The 21210-nt window shown below is 38.0% G+C and overlaps 3 protein-coding genes, 1 long non-coding RNA gene and 3 other non-coding genes across 7 annotated transcripts; 5 read left to right on the top strand and 2 right to left on the bottom strand.

Moving 5' to 3' along the window:
* Positions 1 to 502: 502 nt before the first annotated feature.
* On the top strand, positions 503 to 2421 carry LOC136668882 (uncharacterized). The gene is made up of 5 exons (XR_010795540.1): positions 503 to 724; positions 861 to 922; positions 1332 to 1378; positions 1708 to 1735; positions 1925 to 2421. It is a non-coding gene; the product is annotated as an uncharacterized lncRNA (long non-coding RNA).
* On the top strand, positions 1187 to 1262 carry LOC136669009 (small nucleolar RNA SNORD49). Its single transcript, XR_010795583.1, has one exon. It is a non-coding gene; the product is annotated as a small nucleolar RNA SNORD49 (small nucleolar RNA).
* On the top strand, positions 1563 to 1637 carry LOC136669017 (small nucleolar RNA SNORD65). Its single transcript, XR_010795590.1, has one exon. It is a non-coding gene; the product is annotated as a small nucleolar RNA SNORD65 (small nucleolar RNA).
* Positions 1779 to 1854, top strand: LOC136669016 (small nucleolar RNA SNORD65). Its single transcript, XR_010795589.1, has one exon. It is a non-coding gene; the product is annotated as a small nucleolar RNA SNORD65 (small nucleolar RNA).
* A 236-nt stretch (positions 2422 to 2657) lies between the features above and the next one.
* nsrp1 (nuclear speckle splicing regulatory protein 1) lies at positions 2658 to 9671 on the bottom strand. The gene is made up of 8 exons (XM_066646110.1): positions 9540 to 9671; positions 9133 to 9175; positions 7887 to 7977; positions 7738 to 7794; positions 7049 to 7177; positions 5729 to 5936; positions 5411 to 5513; positions 2658 to 3928 (listed from the first exon to the last, which is right to left on the bottom strand). The coding sequence occupies exons 2-8, from the start codon at positions 9153 to 9155 to the stop codon at positions 3103 to 3105; spliced, it is 1437 nt and encodes a 478-aa protein (XP_066502207.1). The 5' UTR covers positions 9156 to 9175; positions 9540 to 9671; the 3' UTR covers positions 2658 to 3102.
* A 995-nt stretch (positions 9672 to 10666) lies between these two features.
* Positions 10667 to 15560, top strand: bud13 (BUD13 homolog). The gene is made up of 11 exons (XM_066645920.1): positions 10667 to 10900; positions 11028 to 11127; positions 11837 to 11921; positions 12026 to 12068; positions 12172 to 12449; positions 12582 to 12832; positions 13361 to 13469; positions 13555 to 13693; positions 14135 to 14325; positions 15065 to 15146; positions 15265 to 15560. The coding sequence occupies exons 1-11, from the start codon at positions 10755 to 10757 to the stop codon at positions 15356 to 15358; spliced, it is 1518 nt and encodes a 505-aa protein (XP_066502017.1). The 5' UTR covers positions 10667 to 10754; the 3' UTR covers positions 15359 to 15560.
* A 150-nt stretch (positions 15561 to 15710) lies between these two features.
* si:dkeyp-69c1.9 (uncharacterized) lies at positions 15711 to 19676 on the bottom strand. Its single transcript, XM_066645921.1, has 5 exons — positions 19610 to 19676; positions 19198 to 19320; positions 18683 to 18911; positions 17331 to 17472; positions 15711 to 15817 (listed from the first exon to the last, which is right to left on the bottom strand). The coding sequence occupies exons 2-5, from the start codon at positions 19286 to 19288 to the stop codon at positions 15785 to 15787; spliced, it is 495 nt and encodes a 164-aa protein (XP_066502018.1). The 5' UTR covers positions 19289 to 19320; positions 19610 to 19676; the 3' UTR covers positions 15711 to 15784.
* Between the last annotated feature and the right edge of the window lie 1534 nt (positions 19677 to 21210).

The raw sequence follows: 21210 nt of genomic DNA, 5'->3' as shown, positions 1-21210 counted from the left end.
GAAATGCTGCGTAAATCCACTCATCAGAAAGGTATTAAGAGAAAGATTGGTTAATGTATTTGTGTGGGGTATTGGGATAGACGGATGACTTACTGTTTTGTAAAATATACAGGATTAAAAGAAAGGCTCAGGGGTCACAGAAATGAATATGAACATATGTTAAATAATCTCAAAAACTTTCCAAACGTTTCTGGTAGAACTTCCAGTTTAAGACAGAATTGTTGAGACTAGTCAAAGTTAGGGAAACATTCCTGAATCCACTTTTAAGGAACAATTAGGAGCCAATCAACTTAAACTTTTAGATGTAGTGATATGTATACGCGTTAACAAGGAGAATCTAGCGTGTTTCCAGCCCAAAAGCCTTTCATGTTGCGTTTAGGGACAAAGGGCGCAAGGCTGCAAGGTCTCACTTTATGACGCAGACAGCAAGAGTGCGTGCTTCGTAGCGAAACGTGAGCAAATCGTCACTGCACGACTGAGATATATTTGGAAGGACGGCCGTTCCTCGCTCTTTTTTCTCGTACGGAGTGGAGGTGAACGCAGAGGGTTTAGTATGATTAAACTGCACGTGAGAAGGCCGGTTCGCCGAGCCAGCGATAAAGATGGCTTCGGCTAGACTTCTCACTAATCGGAGGTCTCTTAATGAGAACGTGCGTTGAAAACAAATTTTGGTGAAATGTTCGGAGGAAAAACACGTGGCAGAAAGATGGCTGCGATGTATGAGGTGAGTGAGGGGCTAGCTTCATTTATTTATTATTCAAATATATATATATATATATATATATATATTTGCAGCAAATCATCGCTGCTTCCTACTTTGTTTCTGTAGAATCCTAATGTGGCATATTTTCTATACCCAGGTGTCCAGTTAAATCGTTGTCTGACACGAGGCGTGGAAGTGAAGCCCATTCTTTGTTAAACGGTGAGCTACAGACTTGAAAATGTGCATACTCTTATGCTTGAGTCTTAAATCGCTCACTATCTTCTATAGTGTACTTCATGAATTGTAGTTACTTTTGTATTTAAGGATGTATTTTGTATTTTTGATATGGAACTGTAAAAACGTGGTCCTAAATGGATCTGATAAATACATCATGCAGTGCTGTGTTGCTTGAAACCTCACTGTAAGACATGTGCAGTGCACTATTAAAGGGTGTAGTGAGCACTTTGAGACTGTCTGTGTTTTCTCTGTGAGGAAAACCTCGAATAGGAAGTGCCGTCTTATGCGACAACTGACGATTTCGTTCTTAAATTATCTGAGAGAGAAAAATATAGCTATTGTACTGTGGTTATTCCGACTGCTTCGTTAATAGTTCGTGTTCTCCTTGCAGGTAGAATGATTCTGATGCCCGATCAACCGCCAACATTTGCTGGCAAGGCAAGTAAAAGTGCTGCTTTGGTTCTGTCCGATTACTCCCCATTTTTGGACAGCTCCGTTTGGCTTTGTTACTGTTTAGGTACAGTTTAGTGTTGGGGTGGGTGTCTTTTTGTAGCTGGGTAGAATAGCTTTGTCCTCCTGTAGTTTTTACACTGTAGAGAACATGGAGCTGTTTGGTCTGGTGTTGTGATGAAACCCAAACTGAATTAAGCTGGAATTACCGGCAGAAGGTTCAGTGGTGATAGTCGGTTTTCTGAATGCTTTGGTGGCTCATTTTAGTACTTGTTGTGTTGTGAACTATTTCTAAACATTTGCTTATGCATTTACAGGACTCGTAGGAGTGCAGTGCACAGCAAGGTAATTCCACAGCTTGTTTTGCTCCTTGTTACATCTAATTCTTTTATGATGAAACCAAAACTGAATATAGCTGGAATTACCGGCAGATTGCTCAGTGGTGACATTCGGTTTTTCTGATATGGGAGACGGCTAAACGTTAAAAATGGTTTATGAAAAATACAGATGGCTAATTTATCTTTCTCTCAACAGATGATGGTACAAGAAGCTGTAGAAGATCAAGACTGGAAACCTGAACATCATGACTGCATAAATTCACTGTTGTACCTGAGAAATATCAGACGTCTTTGCTAATAGGGTGGACCTTTAGTCCAAGTTAAATTTTCAAATGAATTTAATTGAATAATCTGCAGAAGCCGACTTGCTGAGTTTCTGCTGCTGTTGGCTTAGACTAGAACCTCATTTGGTGCTGACTTATGAACTAGTTAATGTTAACTAGTTAAGGATATTTTGACTTGTTATAGTTCAGACAATGGTAAATAGCAAGTCTAATTTTCAAAACATGAAGTAAATGTGCCTATTAGTTGCTATATTGGTCTGGACTGTTCTGTAAAATTGAGCCTGTATACTGTATTGTTTAATGTGCATTGTCTGGAAACCATCTGCCCTTTGTATTTATTCTAGAGACACCATTAGCCCTTGTGTGTATCAACATACTTTGGCTCATAAATCTAATTCTGATTAAATCTTGCTCATGAATTTACACCATTTATCTATTTTTTATGATGGCTGTGGTCTTGAGTTGTCTTCCTTTTCCCTGAAATGACTATTGTAACATTGATTTTGCTATAACCATATGCTAGAATCAAGCCTTCAAGTTTTTGTAGGCTTAAATAATTTGCATAGTTAAAATGGTATCCACTTGACTACTCATGTCACTTGAACGCAATGAGGTAACAAACTAGTTTAGCAAAAGAAATCCACCACATTTTTATTTGCACAAAACTCCAAAGAATTTACAATTAAAGGAACACAACTGCACTGAAGACAAACCTTTGCAAGTATGCACAAGAAATTAGGACTGAAATATTGATTCCTCCCCTCCCTACTATCTACAATTCAACTGCTAGTTGCCACTTGTGTATTGTGAGAATTTTCCACCAAACAGTAAGGTTAAACTCATTTACATCAGGCATTGACTCTGTGGATAACAGGACTTCAGCTTTATTTGGTTATGTGCTAGGGTAAAATGCAAATATCCTACTGAGACAAAAACACAAACAATATACAACACATGAAACCAAATGCAAGAAAACATAGTTGTTGCTACTGGACTTTTGTGCTCATGGTTGGCACCAGTGTCCTATGACAAAACTGCATAATTAAGTTGAATTTGCACCTCAACCATGGCATGCTTGGTGGACATGTATTTAGTCTTCCTCTTTCTCAATGTAGGGCTTTGCAGATGATCGAGCCATTTGTCTGGCCAGATATCTCTCCCTTGCAGAGCTGACAGTCTGATCACTGTTGCGTTTTGCAAATTTGCTGGGTACATGTGCTCCCTCATTCTGGGAACCATTTTCAGCCTGTGCATCCTTTTCTTCATTTTTTCCTTGGGTCTTTTCTCCTTCAGCATCCCTTATTTTCTTTTTGTCATCTGTTTTGTCTCTTTCTTGTTTGTCCTTCCCTCTCTCTGCATTCCTGTCAAGATCTCTGTCTTTTGGGCTGCCTTCTGCTCTGTTCCTCTTTCCATCTCTGTCCTCCTTTTCTTTGTCTCTTTCCTTGTCCCTTCTCTCTCGCCCTCTTTCATCCTCTCTGTCCCGTCTTTCTCGTCCTCTCTCATCATCTCTATCTCTTCTTTCGCGTCCTCTTTCTTCCTCTCTCTCTCTTCTTTCTCGTCCTCTTTCTTCAGCCCTCTCCCAGTGTCGTTCCCTCTCTCCTCTGTGGTCCCTGTCCTCTTTTTGGTGCCCATGCCTTTCTTCTCTTTCTCTGTCTCTTGTTCTGTCCCTCTCTTTGTCTTTGTGAGCTTTCTTCACTTTTTCTTGTTTCCGCTCTTTTTCACGTTCATCTCCACTGCCTGAGGAAGGAGATCTTTGGCGGTAGTGCCTCTTGGAGTGGCTGCTGTTGCCACCTGGCTTGCCAAACTCTGGTTTAGGAATCCTTTTGTCATCATCACTCTGGGGTTCCTCGTCACTGTCATTAGCGTGTTGATGGGAGGTCATAAATGGAGACTTTTCATCCTTAGATTTCTCCGCCCTATGACAAGTTATATATTTCAGAATATTAGTAGAGTGCAACACTTCATGATAACTTGCAATTTCAAAGCACAGAGGATGGTTATTAATACTCTTGACAGGCACCGTTAAGTAATCTCCATACTTAACCACAATAATTAAGCTTGGCCAAACCAGATGTATTTGGCTAGGGGTTAGTTCCACCTCTACAGCAACTCTCTGGTTCAACTGCAAGTCAATTAATGTCACCACCCCCGATGATGCCCACCCTTGCCAGGCTCATAAGTATGAGGAACATACAAACATAGAGCAAGGGAGTATTTTAGCACAGTTTTGGATTATTTGGTCTACATAATCACCCCCCACCCTCCCATTTTTGAGCATTTTTCATAGCAGGTAGTGTCTCGCAGTCAGACAGCTCAAGAGACCTAGAGGTTGAGGGTTCACGTCCCGCTCTGTGTGACTGACTGTGAGGAGTTTGGTGTGTTCTCCGTGGGTTTCTTCCGGGTGCTCCAGTTTCCTCCCACGGTCCAAAAACATGTTGGTAGGTGCATTGGCAACTCAAAAGTATCTGTAGGCGTGTGTGTCCCCGTGAAGGACTGGCGTCCCCTGTGTGTGTGTTCCAGCCTTGCACCCAGTGATTCCAGATAGGCTCCGGACCCACTGGGATCCTGAACTGGACAAGCCGTTACAGATAAATTAATGAATGAATTTGGGCCAGCAGGGTGCATGTACCATTGAGAAAAACTCTCAAATTTAGATATAAACATCATACAAATTTTCAGTTAGACATGCCTTTTAAACCATCATAACCTGAGCAACTCTAAAACCTATCTTCTTATCAATATCATCCCAAACATCAAATAAATGTCTGCTGGATTTCACCAGTATTAATCTGATCTCAGTGGAGAATGGGTAATTGTAAAATTGTAACGCTTAAGCAATTTTAATCCTGACCACAAGGTTAACATGGACCTGGCCTTTCTTCGATTATGTTATTGCGCTTGAGCTCGCTGTGACTCTGAATCTCACAGGAGACTCATTCAGATTAAAACCTCTCAACCACTCGCAAGAGGCTCACACTGAATAAAATTAATTTCACAGCTCCTCATTCTGAGGCACACACTGAGCTCCTCATTCTGAGGCACACTGAGCTCCTCATCAGCATGTTTGTACATGTATAATCCTGATTCTCCCAGTATGAGCCATTATGTCGTATATCTACAAATGGACTGGTATCTAGAACCACAATTGAAAGTAAAATGATTTTTATTTTGAGAAGTGTTTTGAGCTTTGTGTTTTCTGTAAAAATTTTGCTGAATGCTTTGCATAACACCCAAGTTTAGTATTATACAAATTAATTCAACATATAAAATTGTGTTCCCAAGGGCTTTAATATAAGGCAAAAATTTAATCTAAATCTAATTTAGTCTTTGTCAAAAAAAAAAAAAAAAAGCAATTTAAACCATAATGACTGTAATGAAGATGATTCTTCAGAACTGACCTCTCAACACTCCGGTCAGGAATAGATTCCTCTCCAACGGTCTGATTCAGAAGATGTCTGTAAAACCCACTGAGGTCCTTCTGCTTCTTTACATCCAAAGCAGCTGTGTGGGGAGAAACATTGTTGGCAAAATTTTGTCCGTTTCCTCTTCATCTTTGTCATAAGTTGGCTTACATGGTAAAGCTTCAGAATCATGTTTAATCTTGAACTGATATGTCATTGAAGAACTCAAGAACTTGAGTTCAGCAACGCTCAAGAAGTGTTTGTTCATAAAACATTTGTTCAGAAATTAGAACCTTTTTTGTGACAGGACCTTACCCTCTATCTCTGCTTGTCTCCTCTCCTTCTCAAGCTCTTCTTCCCTCTCTTTGAGCTTTTGCCTGTATGCTGATGTGACATATGCTTCTTTATCAGCAAATTTCTCGCCCTCTGCCTCTCTTTCTTTTTGAATCTTTCTCTCATCACGTCGTTCTTGCTCCTTCTTTCTCTCTTCTACAGCACGCATAAGCTGGTTTATGTATTTGGGCTATAAAGACAAAATAATAAATTACCATTTCAAAAGAAGTTGGGACATTGTGCAATATGTATAGAAAATTATGATGTGACAATCATTTAAATTATACAATTAATTGAAAATAAACAGCACCTTGACGTCTTCACTAAGGAGACATGCCTGTGTATTTCATGCAGAATGTGGATTGACCTTGCCTTATTGAAATAAGCAAGGATTTCTCAGAAAAGGACAAGATCTGGATGACAGCATGTTGCTCAAAAACCTTTAAATATTGTTCTGCATTAAATGTGAATTCACAGATGTAAGTCACCCATTTCTTAGTATCAATATTTTTGACATATTGTTTTTGTACTATTTTCAAATTGTAATGGAGTCTGTTTATTGAAATGATTGATAATCAATAAAGGTATTTTTGTTTATTATTTTTAATCAGCAATGACCATGTATGCTTATGTAACTGGAAAAGTTTTATTCCTCAATTCTCTGTGTGGACAGCAGGCTTATGTGTGCGTGTGTTTCAGACACACTTCGTTCAATCGATTCCTTTTGTCTCCAGGCCACAGAGAGGAGATAACCAAAACTGAAAACAGTTTGAGTAAGGGGACCAAGAACAGAATACGTTGGAATGTGTTTGATGAGAAATGATAACTTGGCTCATAGCCATATAAGGTAATGGGATCATAGCTATTGTAAGCAGAGTGAGGAAAAAGGGTATAAAGCTTGTTGTTAGGGGGGATGAGAGCAAGTAAGCTCCAGTTTATTCTGTGTGCCTTACTTCAATAAATTGGTCTTTCATTTGATACCGACTCAGAGACTCAGCTTTCTTATTTCTGTCATAATTTTCCACCACAAAATGAATATAGTGTTTAAATTATTTGCCTATGGTTGCATTGGGTTTTTATCTACATTTTGCACAACTTCCCACCATTTCAGGAAATGGGGTTCAATGCAGCAACAACTTATAGACTTCTATACATACTCTCTGTAATCAGTATCAGGTAGTGAAAGAAATTAAATAAATACTGAATGTCACTGGACCTATTTGAAAGTACAGATATGAATTCTAGGAACCATCAGATAAATGCTTTCTATAATTACTGCTATTTACACAAAATCAAAAATACCTTTTTGTCAGTGCCTCCTAGCAGTTTCTTATTGCTTTCAAACTTCTGTTTCTGGAGGTCATCATACACGTTGTCATAGTCGTAAACAGTGCTGTCCTCCTCCAGTGCCTTCTGCATCTCAAGACGGGTCTAGTATGGGTTAAGAAGTAAACATATAAAAATAATTACACTATAGAATTAAAGTATGTTCATTTGATTCTCCTCTCGCGATCAGATGAGGTGTTCCCACCTAGTTATGCTTTTGGCATAACATCATTTACATCAATGATTAAATGAGTTGACAGAAAAAAAATTCAACAAATTTATGCACACACTGCAAATGTTAAACTGAAACCGATTAAAACAATGTTGCTGCTCAGCAGTTTCTTTCTCTCAAAAGGACATTTGTCTGTAACCGTAATTAATCTGTAAACTACCTGCCAGTCTTTCTTTCCAAAACTCTTCTCTGTCTCTGAGCCTTTATTTTGAAAATTGCCTGTAGAACTACACCTCTCAGTCTTACCTAATGTGTTTACCTATGGCATGTGGGGGACTCCATTTCATGATACATAGTAAAATGCCTCCATTGACAGTGTATTCTAAAGGCCTACATTACCAAACACTTTGAAGCATTAGAACATTTTTTGTAGTGTATCCCAAAAAAAGGAGGCTGATTCCACAGACAAATCCTTTAGTCTCATTTTTCTTACCTGTTTCATCATTTTCTTTTTGATTGCCTCTTTCTGCAAAGTCTCACCCACAGAGGACTGTGAATTAAATAATAAAAATCCTTAAGAATGGTGAAGATAGTGAATGGGTCCAAATTATAATGCAATCCAGGTGGAACATTATATATTACCTCCTCATCAGAGTCATCTCCAAATATAGAAGGTCGTGCGAGTGAGGCAGGTTTTGAAGCACTTTTTTTCTGAGGTAATATAAGTCCATACCTGGAAACAGAGAAGAACTGTAAGGGAAACATTTAGCTTGTTGATTAAAATAAGCACATATCTGTTTTTGTTTCTGTGACAACTAAATCTTTATGCCTTAGTTTAATTGTCAGCCACTCGTTTGTGTAAATTAATCAATTAAAATCCATTTGGCTAGATCACTAGCTTATGTTTAAAAATTCTCTATTACAGTGTAAACCATGCTTTTAACCTGTTACCAGTTCTGTGAGGTGTTTTTATAAGTTAAAATATTTTTCCTATATGTTTAGACCCATGAATTTCTAGTCACACATGAACAAATTCAGAGAGTCTGGTTTTTAATACTTCAAATTAAGAAACAAATTATGTCAATTTCAGGGCTTTTGAACTGTAGGTGAGTGACAGAGGAGTAAGTTTCAATGGCTGAGGTATTCATAGATCTGCAAAATTTGCAGAAATAAAGGAAATGAATATAGTTAGGATTATGCCACAATTAAGGCATGAGGTACAATACAGCATAGGGTAATGCCACATTGAATGCATCTTTTTCTAAACAGATTCTACATTTAAAGATTTTGGACAGAAATGGGGTTTGAGGAGTTTAAAAAAAAAAAAAGAAGTACAACCGCTCAGAGTCAATAGTACTATTCCTCAACAAATGAACGGCGGAATTCTGCATTAGGTTAAATATGAAACAACTGTTAATAATGTAAATATGAAACAACTGTTGGAGTACGTTACTAGTCCCAAACGACCAGTGTATATCGTTTAAGCTAGCGTGTTAAATAAAGCATTATTCCTATCTTAATTTCAATTTTAAAAAATAAACGGCTGTACAACATTAGAACATGTACCGTACACGCACTGGGTACTTTAGCTCTTTTAGTCTGTGAGCCTAACGTGGGTTTTTATTCAAATATTCCTATCCACCTTAAACGGCGCATGATTCACAACTGCCAGAACTGAGCTATTTAAGGTGGAACGGCTAAATCCAGCTCCGTCTTTGGGTTTCGGTGCAGATAAAGGAGCCCTTTGGTGACAGAGAATAATTAGTCTACAGTTTAAGAACCCACCGAAAACCATTAGGTTAACGTTTGCATTTTGCACTAAACAGTGAATTCAGTGTCAGTTTTGTTTATGTGAATTATTATCATTATTGGTTTATGATCTACTTACTGTTTACCGCCGGAGGCTGCCATCTTGCCCTCACACTGAAAAACTACAAACGCAGATTCGCAGAATTAATCACGAAATCGTTTAAGAGTTTTAGACAGTTCACACGCTTTCGCGTTTTAATAACAATAAACCACCAAATAATAATTGGTTATTAATGTAAGAGAAAAAAATTTCATCATGTGCTCAAATGATGAATGTGCTTTTAGTAATCTGAGGATAAATAGTCGATCCGTCCACTGTACACATATCCCCAAAAAGTGATTTATCATTAAATAACAGCTAAATGCTTTTTAAGTAATAACAAATCTGATCATAATATTTTAATTTTATCTACAGAAAACCTGACGATTCAAATGAATTGCCATTTCCTCCAGGGAAGGAGATACAGGTCACGATATATGTCTAACCCAATGGAGAAGAAGGCTTAGAACAGAGAGGTCGTTAAATCGTTTCCCATGACTGGCAAGAAAGCTGACACTGTCCTCCTCCCTCAGTCCACAGCTGAGGTGCCCTGTAAGGCACAGAAACCACAACTGCTCTCCGCCGCTCTGTGTTCTCACTGCCCTTAGGGCACATACTGCCTTAGATGGGTTAAATGTGGAAGACATTTCGTTGTACATCTAGAATTCCGAGTTTACCAATTTGTCCACCGTTTGGGTGCAATTTACAAGTCGGAAAATTAGTATTTCCCAGTTTCTGACATCACTTGAACGCTGCATCATTCTTATCAGGAATATTTTTACCACTTATGAATTTTGAATTGTTTAATTGTTAGTACTACAACAGAGTTTTTTGCCCACTACATTGGAAAAAGGGGGAAAGATTCAGAGAATAACGTAAAAAATAAATAAAATCTGAGATATAATTATTATAACTGTATTCTATAAATCTTGGATTTTGTCTGTCTTTCATTCATTGTCTGAAACCTCTTATCCAATTGAGGGTTACGGTGGGGCCGGAGCCTTCCCAGAATCACTGGGCGCAACATGGGAACACAGCCTGGAGGGGGTGCCAGTCCTTCACAGAGCGACTCACACTCACGGACACTTTTGAGTCGCCAATCCACCTACCAACATGTTTTTTTGGACTGTGGAAAGAACTCAGAGCATTCCACACAATTTGGTTTCCACACCATACTCCTCACAGAGCGGGACTCGAACCCACAACCTCTAGGTCCCTGGAACTGTGTGACTGCGACAATACCCTCTGTGCAACTGTGCTGTCTTTTCTACATTTACATTTATGCATTTGGCAGACGATTTTATCCAAAGCGACTTACAAAAAGAGGATCTAACATTCAAACTACAGCACAATTTATACAAAATACCTTACATTAAGTGCAATATGCCAGGAAGTAATAAGTCTGTCTTATAGATTTAAAAAAAGGATTAATCTCAGATTTTTGTCTCGTATTTTTTTAATACATTGGTCCTAAACTCCGTCGTATTGACTGTCCACCAGAATCCACATAGAAAAATCCTTTATATCAACATCGTGTACACTATATTCGGACCACTGGAGATCCGTCTGAGCCGCGGATGTCTCTGCTGTAAAGACTGGAGCGAGTCCATTGCTTTTTGGTCTTTAGCGGCTCCCGTGCAGTGATGTAACGCCTAAACAAGATGTCTGCTTCCACGGGCCTGAGCAGTAGCACTGCTTCTGTGTCCAAAGCGGATTATTTAAAGCGTTATCTGTCCGACCAAAAAGATGTTAAGAAGTCAAAAGAGAAGAAACTCAAAAAGAAGCGTCTTAAGACCGCGGGGAGAGGGTGAATATGACTGAACACAGAGTTAATACAGTTACAGTAAATTACTCAGCGCTGATAAACAGAAGAGCAGCACCCAGCGCTGAAATAAACAGAGCATGTTTCTCACTAACATTACACCTTCCCGCAGGATGAAGATTGTAGATGATGATATTGACTGGAGACAGCTGTCTGCACACAGCGAGGAGAAAGAGAATAAGGACGAAGAGGAAGATGAAGAGGCGCCTGTGGTACGTCAAGTTCCACCTTCTTTATTAAAGACTCTCTTCAGTGAAAATCAAGTGTATTTTTTCAACATGTGCATATGGTGTTTTTTATGAGCTAGAAAATGTAATGTTATGATTATTTCTGAAATACAGAAAACCTTCGCTATTTTTATACTCTGGTAGTAGCGAAAGCTCTCAATCTTAAGCATCAGCAAGGTGAGAGGATTCCGTACTGCGGCGAACTCAGCAAGGCGACCAATGGCTGTTATTTGGACATCTTGTCATAGTTTAACAATGTTTATCATACGACCTGATTAGAAATTTGAAATTGGAGCGCTGACCCTGATTCGTACTTTGATTTTGATTTGATTTTATCTCTTGTTTACGGTATGGGTACATACGTTATACCATCAGGGTTTACATGTCCCTAAACCACTCTTTGGTCCACACAACTAAATATAATTACATGTCATATTCATGAAACAACCCAATGTTTGAAGCAGTACTAAAGTACCTCCTTACCAGTAGACTTATATTTTTTAGTAAGTACAAATCCATTAAAATTATTATTATGAACATGTAAATGAGTAAATATATCTATTACCCACCTGCTAGATTTTGGGGACAGACATTTAAATTGGGCAGAATATCCTATAAAGAATTCCAAGAATAGTGTCTTCTCATGGGATGGATATATATCTCACTATTTAAGCAAAAGCTTACTTTTGTGCAGGTTGCAGAGATAATAGATGAACGTCCAGATGAAATCAAGCAACTTGAAGCATTTAGAACCAGTACAAAATGGAAGATAATGGGAGGTGAGGTTTACAAGCCTATGAGCTTGGAATGTAACTCTTTTATTTTGTTTCCCATACAGGCAGAGCAACCTAAGCAACCTTGTTGTTTATATCTTGTGTTACAGCTACAGAGGATGACTCTGAAGAAGTTTCACATTCAGTGACAAGGTAACTGGGCTTCATCCAAAAATCTGTTGCATGTTATTTTACATGGATAAATTATCAAGCAGTCAAAATTTGTATGTATGTTTTGCCTTCTTATTTTTTTTAGCTCAGAAATCAAAGAGAACAGACATGTTCAACACGATTCTGACAGTTCTCCAGTACGACGAGCTCGACATGATTCACCTGATCTTTCACCTAAGAGGAAAATACGTCATGACTCCCCTGATCTCTCACCACAGAGGTTTCGGCATGATTCTCCAGATCTTTCCCCACCTAGACTCAAATCAGAGACCAAACACAGGCAACATGACACCTCGTCACCTTCCCCTCCAAGAAACAATGCAAAGAGTTCAACTTCTAAATCACAAAAATCTTATATTAAAGGTACCAGAACATATTAAGCTTTTTGTGTGTAATATATCTGTTGTTTTGCTTTATCACCATTTACTCTGTTACATCTGTTTTTTCTTTTACTGTATGATGACCATTCGGTAATGTGTCACATTTATGCTGCAGATTCCCCACATAGACCAAAGTCTAAATCCTCTTCTGGTGGACATGTACCAGACTCGGATCTGTCGCCCCCGCGGAGACGTCCTAATGCCAGACATGGCTCAGACTCTGATCTGTCTCCACCTAGGAAACGAGCCCAGAAGGGCAGAGGGTCAGATTCAGACCTTTCACCACCCAGAAAGAGGCCTCAGGGTGGCCGTGGGTCAGACTCTGACCTCTCCCCACCTCGCAGGACGGCCTCTCCTTCTGGACAGGTAGTAAAAATGATGGTCATCAGAATGAGTGGTAAATAAGTGGTGGAATGGCCCTTTAAAGTACACTAATTTAATCAGTTGAAATGCATGTTGACTGCTGACCATAGCAGGTAATCTATGTTTTAGAATGTACAGAGTGATGCATTCATCAGTTATGTCATGCATTTTTAAAAATGTTTTTGGAATACCTGGGTTTTAGTGAACTTTTTTGTCATTTCTACTTCCATCTCATTAGCTGTTAGCCAAATGAGATGATGCCACCAACAATAGGAGGCAGAGGACAAGCCAATGCTTCCCTAGAGATACCAGATGTCTTCCAAAGTCTCTTTTCACACTCTCTCATGGGACAGCCCTACACATCATAGGAGAGCACAACTGTCCAGTTCTTGTCACATCAGCTGACAGATGCCCGCTCTGGCTGGCACCCTGCAATGGGATGAGGGGAGGGAGGGAGCCATCCTACTCCCCCATAGAGCAAAACTAATGCTTTTAATATTTTTAATGATTGAAATTTTGCCAATTTTTTAGGGCCCCCGAATGTTGTCTGGAGGAGCTGCAGGCCTGGTTTCTGTTGAAACCCTGCGGAAAGAACAGGAAGAAATCCGCAGGAGAGAAAAAAAAAACCAGCCCCTAGAAGGTCTCAACAATAACCTTTTAATAAAATTTCCTGTAATAGCTATATAGTGCTGTTCCTACTTAACTTGTCTGTTACCCTTTCCCAGAGGAGTCCCGTCATGCACAGACAGTGTTCAGAGACAAAGCAGGAAAGAAGCGAGACTTGGATTCTGAGCGTGCAGAGCAGAGCAGGAAAGCTGGAGAGAAAGCTGAGAAGGATGAGAAATATGCACAATGGGGAAAAGGGTAAAGTTTTGAATATTGTACATTTATATATAAATTAATACCTGTTGCTGTTGGATCAAAACTTTGTGTCTCTGTATTTTTTATTATTTTTTTATTTTTTTATTTACAACATTTGTAAATGCAGTTTTCTTTTTATACTGTGTAAACATTTTATTGTTAATATGAAAAGTCCAATTTTGTTAGAAAATGACACAGTTAAATGAAATCTTGTTATTTTAATAACATAATTGATATCTGTGGTTTTCTCCTTCTCCTGTAGTTATTTTTGGAGATGTAAGTGGTTGTTTTGATGATAATATGTAAAAGTGTTTTTGGGATTAGAGCATTGCTCTGCCAGTTAGCTGCATTTATTTAAATCATTAGAGTTTAGAGCTATTAGAGTTTGCTATTAAATGTACGGAGTAAAGCAAGACCTTTCTCTCACCTCTTCCTTTCTCACAGACTGGCCCAAAGTCAAATACAGGAGCAGAATGTGGCTGATGCAATGCGAGAGGCACAAAAGCCCCTGGCGCGTCACATTGATGACGAGGACCTTGATCGAATGTTGAGAGAGCAGGAGAGGGAGGGAGATCCCATGGCTGCTCTACTGCGCAAGAAGAAGGAAAAGAACAATACAAGCAAAGGAGTCAAAGGTGAGGTCTAGGAGATTACTGTAATTACACTGTAGGTTGCGTTGGGGTTTTAGTAAACAATAAAATCAACATAAACTAAATGTAAATCCAAGAAACCTGGGATTTAGCTTTATCACTGTTTATAAATCATGGAACCAGTAACCCTCATGACAGAACATTGTCTCTGCTGTTACGATGCCTAAAACCAATGGCTTCCAAGTAAAACATTAAATAAACATAATGTAATTGCATTAAAAACAATAAAACAAGAAGACATAAAATTGAAGATCAAAGAGAGTATTCAAAGTGAAAATCCAAAGATTTATTCATGAATTTCATTCTTTAGTTTGTTGCATTTTGGAGGCAACAACTGCCATTAAAAAAAAAGCAAGGGGAATGTCTCTCATTAAATGGAGAATCTATGAAAAATTTAAGGGATTCTTTACAGTTTAAATTCTTGAATTCATTATAGACTTTTTATATTTGCTATATAACACACTGTCAGTATTTTTTAAAACTACCACCAATCGCCAAAAAAGTGATTTTGTTGTATCTCAGTCTTGGTTCAGGCCCAGATTACACACTTTATTTTAATGCTGGGGTTTTATACTGAATTCTTCAGTGTCTAATTTAACTTAAAGCTTATGTCTGAATGTGGATTACACATTTTTCTAAATGGTAGAAAATAGACAATGACAAGAGCTAAAATAAAATAGGCTAAAATTAATGATCTACTTCTATATTCCTCTTTCAAAAATAGAGAGGCCTCGTTATAAGGGTCCAGCTCCACCCCCAAATCGTTTCAACATCATGCCAGGATACCGGTGGGATGGAGTAGACAGGTACAGGCATTCAGAGCATCATTTAATTAAGCATACTGAGATATGTAAACGTTTAACTAATTTTACAAGCAAACAAGTTTCGGAAATCCTCTTCTGATAGACCTCTCCTTGTTTGTAGGTCCAATGGATTTGAGCAAAAGCGCTACAGCAGGATCGCAGACAAGAAAGCAGTGCAAGAAGAAGCTTACAAGTGGAGTGTTGAAGACATGTAGATCCTCATTGGGACCTTTAAATAACTGCCCCTGCTAACTGTATCATTCCACCTCACCAGCATTGCTCCTAGACTCCTGAACAGACTAATGGAAATGTCCTTTGTGCAAGTATCAACCAGTGTGGGGGGGAAAAAAAAAATGTTTTTTGTGACTTTTTAGGGAATGAAGCGGTTGTATTTGACTGTTAGATTTACCTCGAGGTATATTAAATATTATGTTTCTTAAAGAATCCTGTCAATCATTTTTTTAGGAAGTGAATATCCTTCCCAATCATTAATAAGCATTTAATGGATGAGTTATTGATTGATTGACAGTGTAGAGAGTCAGATATCTTCTTCACTGGAGAAATGTGAGGGTTTCTCTTTATTCTGTACACCACTGTTCTTCAGGGATTCTGCTTTTCCAGAGGTGCCTGCCTTTTTTGCCTCAGAAGCTCACTGGTGAGATGAAACTGGAAGCCTAAACAAATTCATAAAAAGGGGAAGTAAATTAAATGGATATTTAGTCTCTTATTTTCAGAAATTACAAAAATTTAATTGGCATCAGTTATAAATAAGAGTGTTACAATATACCAATATAACAGTGTATGTGGATGGTTTTTGGAGAGCACCTCTATATTATTTTGATATATTTTTATGCACTGAAATATTTATTGTTTTATATTTACAATTAAAATGTAGTGTTCAAGATTCCATTATATTTTTGACATTTCGAAAATATTAAAAAAAAATCCAGAAAGACCTTAATATATATACAACATAAAATATTTAAAATATATAAACTTTAATTTTCATAGACATGTTATAAAAACTTTTCACTTCATCCTGTAACACTCTTTTATACTTTAAAATATAAATGACAGGATACGATGACAAAATCATTAGATTAACAAATATAGCCCAATATGTTATCACACATCACACAAGTACCTGCTACCTCAGAAGCTTATCACAGGGGATGTCAGACACCTCCCGTTTCCTGTGTTTACCTATATTAAGCCCAAGCCACCTCCAGAAGGCTCAGCAGTGTGGTCAGGCATCCCAGACCCACCGTCTTCCAAGCTCACTTTACAGACCTATTATTTAACCAGCCACTTGAATGTAGATCACATTTGGCTCCCTGGCACTGTTCCACCTGTCATCCCAGCCCAACCCCATCCAACTTGATTTTACAAACTTATCATGCTCTTATATGTAGATCTACATCAATCTCTCTGCTGTCTAAGGCAGTCCCTAGCCCTACTGGCACTGGCTCTACACTCTAAAACTCCTACATCCCATAAATCCACACTGGCTTTTCTGGTGACAGGCTGTACAGAGTGTAAAAAGCTTTATATTTAATTGAAAATAGTACAAATATAATAATGTATAACAATACTGAAATTGACAAACTAATGTTTTATGAAAAATGTTTGCCCATTCTGAATTCTTATTCTTAGTTAATTTGCAACAGGTCAGTGACATGATTGAGTCCATGATTAAGTCTTTCAGAAATAAAGTAAGCAAAGGGTTGACCATGATGTGAAAGAGACTGCAGGCAAATTTTGAATTTTGAGTGCAGGCAATTAAAGAATAATGCTCTTCTCAACTTAAAATAGTAAAGAACTTTGGGATTGCATCATCTATAGTATATAATATCATTAAAAATTGTAGATACTCCAGAGAAATCTCTATATGCAAGGGAAATGATCCAAAACCGATATTAACTGACTGTGATTAGAAGTAAAACATTGTATTGGCAAAAAAATTTAAATACAGAGTGTTTTACATTTGCAGTCATTAGATTATTTAAATGGCCTTTTAAGCTCTACACTCGATCAGCATGATGAGAGACCAGGATTTTAGTACAACAAGTTGTTCTGCATGTCTACTGTTACACACTGATTTGCTCATTTTACACATATAATTATTATGCCCTCATAAACTCATAGAACATGGTCTAACAGAAAAGTACAGTGAAGATTCCACTGTACCTTCCTCGGGGTGGTGGCACTTGGCCCAATCACCTCTTCTTTCAGTGACAATTGCTGTTTGAATGGATGTGGAATGGGCCGAGAGTGCACAGTTATGTTCCAGGCAGGATAGGCCTCCATTTGCACTGTTCTGAACTCAGACCTATGAAATACACAAATGATTTACTGCCTCTTCTTTCAAAATGTACACTGCATTCTAAGAAATAATTGTGCATGTGATTGGATATTACATCTGACACTAGTGCACTCTATGCCAAAAAAATATCCAGACACCCAGCTTAACCTGGTAACACTTAGAGACACCCTGCAGTGAATATATATATATATATATATATATATATATATATATATATATATATATTTTTTTTTTTTTTTTTTTTTACTTTTAATAAGCTAACATGACAGAAAAAATCAGTCAGAGGCTTGGCAGAGTATTTTAATATTAAATCTATAATGTACCAAAATACACTATATTGCCAAAAGTATTCACTCATCCATCCAAATCACTAAATTCAGGTTTTCCAATCACTTCCATGGCCACAAATGTATAAAACTAAGCAACTAGGCATGCACTAAATTTTCCACAGTTAACTTCCAGTGGTATTATAACAAAGTGGAAGTGAATGGGAAAGGCACAAAATGGTAGGCCAAGTAAAATGACAGAGCAGGGTCAGTGGATGCTGAGGCACATAATGTGCAGAGGTTGCCAACTTTCTGCAGTTTCAGTGACTACAGACCTCCCAACTTCATGTGGACTTCAGATTAGCTCAAGCACAGTGCACAGAGAACTTCATGGAATGGGTTTCCATGGCCGAGCAGCTGCATCCAAGCTTTACCTCACCAAGCGCAATGTAAAGCGTGGTATAAAGCACTCAACCACTGGACTCTAGAGTGGTGGAGACCTGTTCTCTGGAGTGACAAATCATGCTTCACCACCTGGCAATCTGATGGACCAGTCTGGGTTTGGCGGTTGCCAGGAGAACAGCACTTGTCTGACTGCATTGTGCCTAGTGTAAGGTTTGGTGGAGAGGGGATTATGGTGTGGGGTTCTTTTTCACCTCACAAAGGTGCTTCTGGAAGAATGGCAGAAAATTCCCATGAATACACTCCTAAAACTTGTGGAGAGCTTTCCCAGAAGAGCTGAAGCTGTTAAAAGTTTGGGAACCACAGAGTTAATGTAAAGCTTTCACGGTCGGGTAGAAGCTACTTAGAAATAGCCTTGATTTTAGAAGAAAGAGGTGTCTGTAAACTTTTTGGCTGATACATTCTAATCCCAACCTCTGAGTCTAAACAAATCTGAACAATAACAAACTCCTGTATTTATGTAGTAAATGATATGTGGGAATGCTTGCCTCAGTGCTGGGTTGACAGCGAGGTTATCAGGGCAGGGCAGGACCTGAAATCTCCTGGTGTAAATGCCTTGTTGTGGAGCAAAGTACTTCTGGTAGTGTGTCTGAAAGTGTGGAGTTTGTGCTTTAGCAGCTCTGACCTCTTTCAACGAGGCTGTCCTCTTTAGCTCAGCACCATCTAGAGGCTGAGATTGAAAAGCCTCTCTGTGTGTAGTTATGAAGCTTCTGTCCCCTGTGGTGTGTTGAAGTGTTTCACAGACAAAACACAAGATTTGGTCAGTGTTCACTGGGAAACTATGCATACTGCTGCTGTCGGAGCAAAACCTTGTATCTCCACGTTTGCCTTTTACTTGGCTGCTGTTTAAGTTATGTCAAATATCATGAAGGAGCTTTCACTGAGGGTAAAATCTTAAAGAGCGACTTCCACTCAAATCTGAGAAATATTTTTCTCTTTTGTGAAGATGATGGAGTTACAAGGTTTTATTCTGACAGTGAGGAGATGCTAATTGTAATGATACCTTCCAGAATTAGGTTGCACGGTAACATCTTTTTTGGCTGAATCCTAGCACAGGATTTTGGGCCAAAAGCTAACCCTGTTGTTGTTACCATCTTCTCTTTCTTATCTGGATAAAGCAGTAAACCTGGAATAAAAGATAAAAGAGCTATTATGATGAGATGTGATTTTAAGCCAATATGGTTTTAAGTGACATATTCATAAGTAAAATTATTGTAAATGTAGTCAGCCTATCTAATAGTGTTCCTTGATTTATTTCCTTCAGGGATTATATCAATCAACATTATCTGGCCATGAAATAAATACTAGAAATAAATTCTTAAAACAGGGATAAGGAACCATTATGTTGAATATTGTTTTATGAGGCTTTTTGCATCAAAAACCCCTAAAATCAAAGCCCATCAAGAAATATTTACCTGCAACAGTTGGGTGTTCTCCTTGTTGGGGGAAAGCTTGTGAGTTTTTTATTCTGTGTCCATTCTTGAGACGGAACAAAGCAGCACGGAGATCATGGCTGATAGAGCATGGTCTCAGCTGTTTGTTGAGGGACTGTTTTTGGGTCATCCTAATAGACTTGATGGAGATTAAGGCAATAAGTTCAATAGTATGCTCTTAGTGTAGGGTGGGCCTCTTGTGGTTTGAATGAGATGATCAGCTATAAAGTAATGAAAAGCATGAATTTACACTGGAAGTCTGTGATGTGTATATGTCGGTCAATATATCACAGATATTTCAGATTATATCTTCTAGCAAGAAATGAATTAGGTAACATTGTTTTCATCTGAAATTAGCAGCAGAGTGACATCAGTCAGAATTTTTAAGGTTGATGCCATTTTTTATGTATTGCTTTACAGTCTAAATGGAATATATTAATTAATTAATTGATTCATTCATTCATCCATATATCAATTTGTTTATTTATTGCTGATTAATTTTTTTAAACAAGAACTCACATAGTGTGATCTAAAAAAACTCAAGGCACACACCTGGGCATTTCCAGGATTTTCAGTCATTCAAGGATTTAGATTAATTAGAAATATTTTGCTCTTAAACAGGAATTTTAAAGTAATACCATTTAAAAATGTAAAATCCAGTCAGAATGTCTGTTAAAGTATTGTGCTCCATGGGTAGTTCATTGGGGATGTTTCAAGCATTATTACACTCTTTCATTGCTTTTTTTACAAACAAGTTTCTAAAATATCTGTAGAAAAGTTTTTTTAATGTTCATACATAATCATCATAATAAAAAAGAATAAAAAATATTAGATATTTTTCTCTCAGAACAAAACATCATACAGAATATTCAAAGTGGTAACTTTACAGGCAAATGCTCCTAATTGTGAATGAATGTCAGTGTCGGTATTGATTGTCAGCATTTTCTATTTGTCTATTTATTTTTAAATTGTAATACAGCACAAAGGGTAGCTGGTTAATTAAAAACATATAAATAAATAAAGCCATTCACGGAGATATGAGGTTTTATTCTGACCATGACTATTTTCCGATGTTAACTAATTGTGAAAGTACCATTTCTCAGTGAACATGGCTTTAGAACTTAGTAATTCTGAATAAAAATTGGTTAATGTTTTATTTTCGTCAGGACTTCATAAAGCAGTTTAATGCTCACCTTCAGACTGAATCCTCACAACTGTCAGAAATCCTGCACAATGCTAAATTTCTAGTGGCATTGACAGAAAACCCGTGTAGCAACTGCGTTTTTTCTTACATGTGTGAGACAGAGTGTCCTAACCGAAAAGGACTGGGGCTCTCAGTTGATGCTGGTTGCCATGGCTGTGCGATTCTTTCTGAGCCTGTACTGAGTGAGAACAATGACCCTCGCCATAGTGTATGGCAGCAGATTTCCACGCCTACAAACTTACTCAGCTAGGGCTTTTGTTTCAGCTGGAATTTAATATGTTCCAGAACACACACACAAACCTGAAGTGTGCTTTAAAAGAGCAAGAAGTCATTGTTACCACCAAAAAGAACCAAACAGTGTCAATGAAAACGACTGTGT

This window comes from Hoplias malabaricus, chromosome 15 (assembly GCF_029633855.1).
Source record: "Hoplias malabaricus isolate fHopMal1 chromosome 15, fHopMal1.hap1, whole genome shotgun sequence".
NCBI classification, from domain to species: Eukaryota; Metazoa; Chordata; class Actinopteri; order Characiformes; family Erythrinidae; genus Hoplias; species Hoplias malabaricus.
This window is presented reverse-complemented; position numbering and strand designations above follow the sequence as displayed.